The following is an 8,598-nucleotide window of genomic DNA, read 5'->3' as shown; positions in this document are numbered from 1 at the left end:
GGCTGTGGACGACACAATAAACCAGGCGTCTACAGCAGAATAACCCAACTTGTGCACTGGGTTGGAAAATATACAGAGGTACTATAAAGTGATTCATCAACAACAATTACACCCCTCCAGACATAAAACATTTTAAATTGCAGTTAGAAATGTAGCTCCATGCACATCACACTTAGTGGCTGTGTTTAGTGATGGTGCTTATAGATCAGAATCATTTATAATGTAAATGTAAATGACACCAATGACACTGTTTTTATTTTGAATCATGAATTCAGGGGAATGAACAATTTGACTTTCTTTCTAAAGCTGGTGATAGGAATACAATTTGTTGCTTTACCTGATAACTGTTCGGATAGTTTAACAAAAGTGGAAAGTATTGTCTTTTATGTGCTTCTTCTGCCCGAAAATTACTATTAAGCAATATGCTGAAGTGGAAAGAGAAAGAAATTTGCCTCAGTAGCATATAATAGGTATAAAGGTCAATAAACACTTTAGACAATAAATGCATGTAGCATGTTTAGTTCACTAAGGCTTGCCACAGTCACTGTAACTTGTGATAACTTACTGAGTTAGTTTTATTGACATAAGACCCTCTAACCATGCAATACATTTACATTTAATATGCTTCATTCGTGGAAATATATTTGACTATATTTTATGGTGATGCTTCTCTTTTCAATTTTTGCAGCGAAGCAAACCGGAGAACTTGGAGGAGACCACAACAGCTATGACTGACACCTCTTCAGAACCGGAGACCTAACTAAAAACTGAGATAACTGAAAATAAAAAAACAGATCACCTGAACTTGCACGTCTGTGTTGTTGGTTATAAAGTGAACCAAAATGACTTTAATAGTAGTATACTGTGATCTTCGCCAATAATAGTTTATCTCAAGTATATCAGTATTAATGTGCTCTGGTTGTTGAACAATAAGTTACAAGAAATGTTAGTACAGAAATGCCAACAATGTGTGGTGATTTAGATTAAAAAGGCATTAAAGCTTGAAGAGATCTAAACTGTTTGTTGATGGCAAAAAAGAAAAAAAAGAATCTAGGCCAGTAGGTATGTGGTTTAGTGGATCAGTTTTGTTTTACAAAAAAAATAAAAATTGATGGGTCAGTCAGATGGTTGCAGCATTGACTGGGCTATGACATGCACTTATTCCTCAGTAATGAGAAAAGATCTTCCCAAAATATCTTTATTTTGGTTAATTCTATTTTTCTTATCAATATGATTTCTCAGCTAAGGCATTGTATTGTCAGATGACAGCAATTTATATGTTGCTTTGTAACTTAGCTTCAGTTTGGGTGGTATGAGTCGAACTGATAAGCAGATGATAACAGTCACGTAGGCCATGCTGTCTGATGCCAACTCTATTTCTGTGTGTGTGTGCGCGTGCTGCAGACAGTGTGTCTTTAGTGTCCTGTGCATGTGTAGTAACAGGTCTGATCCGCTTATGACTTTGGAGGAAGTTGACCTGCAGGACTATACTGGACTAGCCCACATGTTACTCAATAACAGAAATATTGGCAATGGCATTACTTACAGCTGCTGTAAATGTGACTAACACTATGTCACACCATTATTGTTTCGGAGTTCAGCCAAGGTGAGAGCCTAGCTTCAAAACAGCGCTGAATCCTTGGGAGTATTATAAGGAATTTGGCATTATCTTCCTTCAAGCTCAAGCTCAAGGCAAACGCAGCTAAAGTTAGCGACATACTGTATCTTTGCATGCTCAGGTGCTTGAATGCGTCTGAACCTGCTGCTGATTTTCAACTTGTTCCCACCTCTGATAATAACCTATCAGTGCATCATTACCAGGAAATTGTAGACGAGCGACAATGTGTTCAGTAATGAGCAGTGTGAAGCCAGTTCAGCGGGCTCTGGCTATCACGCTTCGCCTCCGAACGAACACCGAGGCCTCGAGTTACTCTGCAGCCCACAACAGGCGCGTCTGTCCCGGCGTGGGTGCAGGCGAAGCCCCGCTACGACCTCTCAGCAGGTCGTACTGCTCCAGGATGGCGCTGCAGAAAGGACTGCTCTTCAGACAGGTGGCATTGATTATTCATAGGAATGTTTTCTTCGTTTTGAGCTAACATTCAGTGTTAGCGGAGATGATTGTTAAATATTATTTTGTATTTAAGGTTCAGGAAGTGAGCGAGCTAGGCGGTGTTAGCCATTAGCTTCATTACTGGACCTTACACACACAGCTGTTTGTTTATACTGAGATAGAAATTAGTTTACAGGTTCGCGTTTGTGGATAGTGTTGGTCCAATCAGTCCTTTCAAGTTTTTTGCTGCAACAAAATGGCAAACCTGATGAATGTAAAGTTACTGTAATGTAATTATCATGACACTTATCTCGTCTACTTACTTGTTTATTCCTCACTTTCGACCATGTCATGTTAAGTTTGGTAATCTACATGTGCTTGAGAGGAGGATGTGGTATGCTCAAAAGCTAGAAAGTGGAGATAGTTTTGTTAACAAGTCAACATCTCAGAAAAAGCTGCAGTTGTCAACATTAAGATAACCTGTTGCCATGCTTTGTTATAGCTCCACCCTCATCTGTTTCTTTTTAGCTGTTTGAGACGGAGAGCAGCACCTACACCTACCTGCTGGCTGACACAGAGACCAAAGATGCCATCATCATTGATCCTGTGCTGGAGACCATTGACAGGGACCTGAAGCTCATACATCAACTGGGTCTTAATCTAAAAGTAGCAGGTAGCTAACTTCTGCAGCATGACAAAGACATATGGGTTTATTCCATGAATACAGACAATATTAATCATCTTTATTATCCAGTATAAGAACCTCTCTCTAATGAGCCATTGAGCTTTTCCAAAATTCTGTTGCTTGTCCTGAAATATTGGGGCTAAAATTTGCTCTGGATTTGGTAATCATGGCACTGTGAGGCAGCATGAAAAGCTCAATCTTCCCAAAACTCTGAACTCAGCCAGGCCAAACTCACAGACAATTGTACACTGCAAATTGTGGTTAACTAATTTCAGAAGACTCCTAGTATACAAGAGCATGATCATATACTGTACATGTACAGTATCAGTCAAAAGTTTGGACACACCTTCCCATTCACTTTAATGAGACAGTGTGTCCAAATGTAGTTTTTCCAATATTGTTACATAACACATTATGAAAAATGTGTGCAAGTGTGTCAGTTACATCAGACACAGAAAAAACACAAACAGTATGCTATATTAAAATTAGCTTGGATTCAATCATTGGTAAACCATACCATCTTCTTTTTCTGATAGTAAACACCCACTGTCACGCGGACCACATCACAAGCACTGGGTTGATGAAGAAAAGATTGGTTGGGCTGAAAAGTGCCATCTCTAAATTCAGTGGTGCCTCTGCAGATATCCACCTGTCTGAGGGAGACAAGATCACATTCGGAAAACATGTAAGAAGAAGATATGTGTAACACAAATTCAAAACCCATAATCCTAAATTTAGATAGATTAAAGTTGGTTAGTAGGGCTGGAACTAACAATCATTTTCTTTATTGATTAATCTGCAGATTATTGTTAATCATTTTTTCTATAAAATGTCAGAAAGTTGTGAAAAGGGGCCGTTGTAATCTCCCAGAGTCAAAGGTTACAACATAAGTGGCTTTGTTTTGTCTGCTCTTCAGTACAAAACACAGAGTTCACTGTTATGTATGACGAAGAAATACATAAGATTATTACATTTTTAAAGCTTAAATCTGGCACATTTTTGGGGCATTTTATCTTAAAATGTTACTCAAAAGATAATTCAATAATCAAAATAGTTGCAGATTTTTTTTTTCAATTAATTAACTAATAGTTGCAACTCTAGTGGTTATGTTCAGATCTAGCAGTGTCTCAAAATGTAAACTGGAATATAGTAAACGTGACTCTTTGTCAGCCTGGTAGATGCACCCATGCAAACTTTTCATTTTGTCAGTGCACCTTTTGTTGATCTGTAAAGAACTTGCGTTTTTTTGTTGAAACTACTAAAATAGACTCAACAGTTGACTTCTGTCTGTTCTCCCATCTAGTATCTGACAGCGATAGAGACACCAGGACACACTGACGGTTGTATGACGCTGGTGTCAGGGGACCAGAGCATGGCTTTCACTGGGGATGCTTTGCTCATCAGAGGCTGTGGCAGGACAGACTTCCAGCAGGGTAGACCTATACTCTTGTCTTAATATTCTCAGCAAATATTGGTTTTCATTATTTTTTATTCCTCAACTGGGCTACAGTGAAAATCTTCATTTTTGTAATGCTGCTAAAAGGACACAAGATGGCAGTATTGCACCTGACTACTTTGGAAACGTCTAATTTTTGCAAATTTTTCTCTCTAATTTAGGCTGCCCTAAAAGGCTCTACAATTCAGTCCATCAGAAGATTTTTACCCTGCCTGACCAGTGCCTCGTCTACCCAGCACATGACTACCAAGGTTGGCTGAAAATCTGTACATTTATGTCATGTCTCTTGGACTCACTGATCTGAAAACTGGTTGTGTAAATAGACAGATTTTAAGCACCAGCATAGAAAAGTAAAGCCTACATTTATACTCCCATAGCAGCCAGTACTGATATGATACACATCTTGTTGCAAGAGTATTTGTTAAAATGTAAACAGAACCAGCCTTTTAGACATGCCTCTCCTAATTGTAACCATAAGAGTTTTATTTTGTTGCTACTTTGACAGTTGTATTGAGTGAAAAAAGATCAGCATTAAAATGATACCAGCAGTTTGATGACACCGCTTGATATCAAGTGTACTGACATATCAGTGTATATCTTTTAATAAGTCACATGTTTTCATGTCTGTCAGCAACACGTGATTTCTCCGCATTTTTTGAAACTAATATTTGCTTTGATTGACGAGTAAGGTTCAACAGCTGACAAACATTAAGTTCACAGTTGCCATAGATCACATATCAAGCTGCGTCTGTCTCTGTGTATCAGGTCAGACGGCGTCTACGGTCGGTGAGGAGCGCCAGTTTAACCCGCGCTTGACCAAGAACCTGGAGGAGTTTGTGAACATCATGAACAATCTTAATCTCAAAAAGCCAGCTAAAATAGGTACGAAACACTCAAAACCTAACAAGAACCCATCATCTACATTCCAGCCACCAGAAGTCAGATTCCTGTGTAAAAATATTTTAAAGGCTTTGACACCTCACTGCACAGTCTTGCACCCAAATAATTGAAATTTCTTGCTTATCACCACGCTCATACTTCTGAAAACAACAAGTCTGTTTTTCTTCTTCCTTTGCAGATATTTCAGTGCCTGCTAATCTGGTTTGTGGAATACATGAAGTTTGAATGTTCTGCATAAGGGAGGCTTTTATCAAATCAGCTAAGTTATCACAAAATGATAAACCTTTACTCATTTATCTCCACACAGGATTAACCAAATCTGCTAACCATTAAGTGCTTTATTGTATTGTATATTGCCTGTAAATTTAAATATGTATATTTGAATAGCTGTGATCATGCTTAAAATAAAGATGCAATCTATTTTTTAAAATGTGCGCGAGGTACAGTACATGCATTTCAATTTGGATTAAATTTAATTCTGAGCAATTTAACTCTTTATTCAGCTGTGTTTTTATTAATAGCAGAATTGTGGAGGGAATGTACAAGAAGGAAAGCTCAGATAAGAATGTTCCAGTCAAGATTTGGTTTAGTATTCATGAATGCTTAACTTAGACAATTGAGCTCTTCCACACGGCCTTTTCAGTGATTCCGGACTGTGCTAGCCAAGGCCGCGCACACACCACCCAGACTGCTGCCAGCCAAAGCTTTTTTTTTGCATAGCAGGAAAATGAAACTACACTATTTGCATACAGTATCACTGAGGGCTAATTTTCCATTGCGAAAGTTAAAAGCATGTCATGACCATGTGTTTGTGTTCCAGAAGTGTAACGGTGTCTCATTATCACAATAAGATCCATGCCAAGTATCACCAATGACGAGCGCCTCTGGATTTCCAGATGTTCTGTACACACTGCTCACAGCATTTAATTGTTCACTAGTACTGCCAGTAAGACAGGTTTGTTTGGGAGTGCCGGCCTCTGACTCAACTACATGTACAACTATATACATGTAACCTGTGTGATAGTGAAGGACTGATCATGAAGTTTTGAAGGCCAGTACCAGTTAATATTTTTACTCTTCCCATGAAGCAGATTGGGTATTGACCATGATGTGACCAATCTACATTAAATACAGTTTTCTGTTTGTTTGTTTTACAGTTAATGCCAGTACAGAAGTCTGTTTTACATCTTGCTTACATTTACTCAGTCATAGTGGAGTGCTGACTCAGTTTTTATAATTCATCCTCATATAAACTTTTATACACACTCAACCTCGTATAAACTTGTATACACATTATGGCTAACATGAGCAGTGATAGAATGTAAGAAGTGCATTAAATAGTGTTCAAAAGTGCAACATTGATGTACTTTTGCATACAAAATAGGATCTGTTAACAAAACATGAATTATAGAATAAAAACACTATATAAAGTAAATAAATGTAGCTTCATGTTGACCTGCTTTAACATGCAAGCTGATAAAAACAGTACTTGTAATGGAGTATTTTTATATTGTAGCATTGCGACTTAGCGTTACTTGTGTAAAAGATCTGAATACTTCCTCCTTGTACTAGTGAAGCGAGCTTTTAAAGTTGTGAAAATTACTATATGAGAGTTGTACGTGGCATTGGAAAAAAAACTTATGAAACTATTCCGGGGGGGGAGGGGGTAGTTGGATTTGCGCATCCTTATTTATAAGGCCTTTAGATATGCAGTATACCAAACAGCTGTAATTAATCTGACTACAGCTGCATTTCTTATTGCCATCTGGGTAAGTCAATAGATGAATGTATTTGATGTTTTAACCGTGAAATAAATTCCTGTCACTCCTCAGAAGATGAACAGTAAGTTTGTTACTGAGGAAGACTTATCTAGCATTAAATAAAGAATGGGTCAGGGTTCTTTGTTGGTGCAACCTACATACACACTCACACCATCTACCAGCTGTCTCTGTCAACACAAACAACATTATGGGGCAGCCCTTCTGCTTTCCCTAGTGCACTCACCAACAGACACCTGTATTACTTTCCTTTCTAAACAGGACGTGTGTGATATGTTGCCTTAGTGTAACAGTCGCTTCCACGTAAAATGGTCCTATTCTCTTATGTTTTTCTGCTGCTTTAGAGTTAGGGTGCCAGCTGTCCTTTCACCCAGTCTGTGTCACCCATCTGCCAGCCCTCTTTCAGTCTCTCCCTCGACACCACTTACGCTGCGCCACCACGAACCTGCTGCCCATTCTCTCCCACACCGGCCACATGTCACTGGAAAGAATCTATTACACTACCAACTCATTCAGAAAGAGCTGTAAAGAGGCCAGTCAGGGCGATACAGCCCTCCGAGTGAAGAGAGCAGATTTTGCTTAACAGACCTTAAAGAAAATACCCCTATAGGAACTTTAAGTGTATCTGTGCTGCTTAGTTTGGATTTGTTTTGTACTTGTTTCAACTTTTTAGTTCCTATAATGCCAATAATGTGTATTGCTTTTGCTAGACTTATTCTCAACTCCTTTGTAGTATCACTAACTAACACTTACACAGGAATTTACAGTGCTGTGTTTCTCAACGCTAGCTTTATAGTAACTGTCTAATACTTTATGGTATTTTAATCTCTTCTGGGATCAATATAAGACTGCCATAGGGACTTACAGTGTTTGTGGTAGTGTTAAAGCACTTGTATGTGTACATATTCCTAGTCATCTATGTCATGGGATTTCTAATAGTAGTAAGTCACACTGCCTTGACGGTCATGGAATATCTAATAGCATATTTCATGATGTCTATATTACCACTCTAATATCCTGCAGGGACTTTTGATGAGTCTACTGTATTATACACAAACAGTGTGGCACTTGAATGCACTGCTACAGTATATACAGTATTTATGTTTTTACCTTTATTGCTATCATTGTTTTCTAAATAAGACACCCAATAGTATTTAATGGCTCATGTGTTAGCACAATTTTTGCGGTCTTACAGAAACACTGAAAATGAATCTGTGTAAGGAGAGAATGGGTTCTGTTGTAACACTCCAGTTCAATGTCTTTTCAATTAGAGGATCCAAGGATAGAGGATGTTGTATTGTTGTAACATTAACGCCCCCTAAGGCAAATTTCTGCTTTGTGATATTGAGCTATATAAATAAAAACGACTTGACTTGAAACATGCTTTCATCACTCAGACTCTACTTAGAGCTACATTTCCTGTTTCATGTCACAAATAAGCGAACGTTAGTTGATTTAAAAGACAGACTTGGCTTTTGAGGTAGTTTATATTTTTTCAAGAGACTTCTTAGTTTTAATGTTGAAAGCACTTAAGCTGCCAATCAGCACCTCCAAAGCTGACTAAGTTACTTGTTATATCTTATTTGTTCAATCCATACAAAAACCAAAGTGCAAAGACAACAATTTCCTGGGGTTATTGGTCGTTTCCAGGTGAAGAGTAAAGATGGAGGTCACTGGTCTGTCACATGACCACCCCTAAACCTGCAAATTGTTGTTTTTATACTTTGCT

The 8,598-nt window shown here is 38.3% G+C and overlaps 1 protein-coding gene across 1 annotated transcript; it reads left to right on the top strand.

The window, feature by feature from the left end:
- The first annotated feature begins 1,459 nt into the window (after window positions 1–1,459).
- ethe1 (ETHE1 persulfide dioxygenase) lies at window positions 1,460–6,530 on the top strand. Its single transcript, XM_053326705.1, has 8 exons — window positions 1,460–1,606; window positions 1,822–2,051; window positions 2,579–2,723; window positions 3,272–3,420; window positions 4,039–4,168; window positions 4,353–4,442; window positions 4,957–5,073; window positions 5,270–6,530. Exons 2-8 carry the CDS (start codon window positions 1,842–1,844, stop codon window positions 5,314–5,316), a joined length of 888 nt encoding a protein of 295 aa, XP_053182680.1. The 5' UTR covers window positions 1,460–1,606; window positions 1,822–1,841; the 3' UTR covers window positions 5,317–6,530.
- The last annotated feature ends 2,068 nt before the right edge of the window (window positions 6,531–8,598 follow it).

Source organism: Scomber japonicus, chromosome 10 (assembly GCF_027409825.1).
Source record: "Scomber japonicus isolate fScoJap1 chromosome 10, fScoJap1.pri, whole genome shotgun sequence".
In the NCBI taxonomy this organism is placed as follows: Eukaryota; Metazoa; Chordata; class Actinopteri; order Scombriformes; family Scombridae; genus Scomber; species Scomber japonicus.
Note: the sequence above shows the minus strand (reverse complement) of the source record. Positions and strands in the feature narration are given on the sequence as shown.

Coding starts and splice junctions, on each gene's coding strand:
- ethe1 (XM_053326705.1), top strand. CDS start 1,842: ATGTGTTCAGTAATGAGCAGTGTGAAGCCAGTTCAGCGGGCTCTGGCT. Junction 2,724..3,271: donor TCTTAATCTAAAAGTAGCAG/GTAGCTAACTTC, acceptor TTTTTCTGATAG/TAAACACCCACTGTCACGCG. Junction 4,443..4,956: donor CCCAGCACATGACTACCAAG/GTTGGCTGAAAA, acceptor TCTGTGTATCAG/GTCAGACGGCGTCTACGGTC.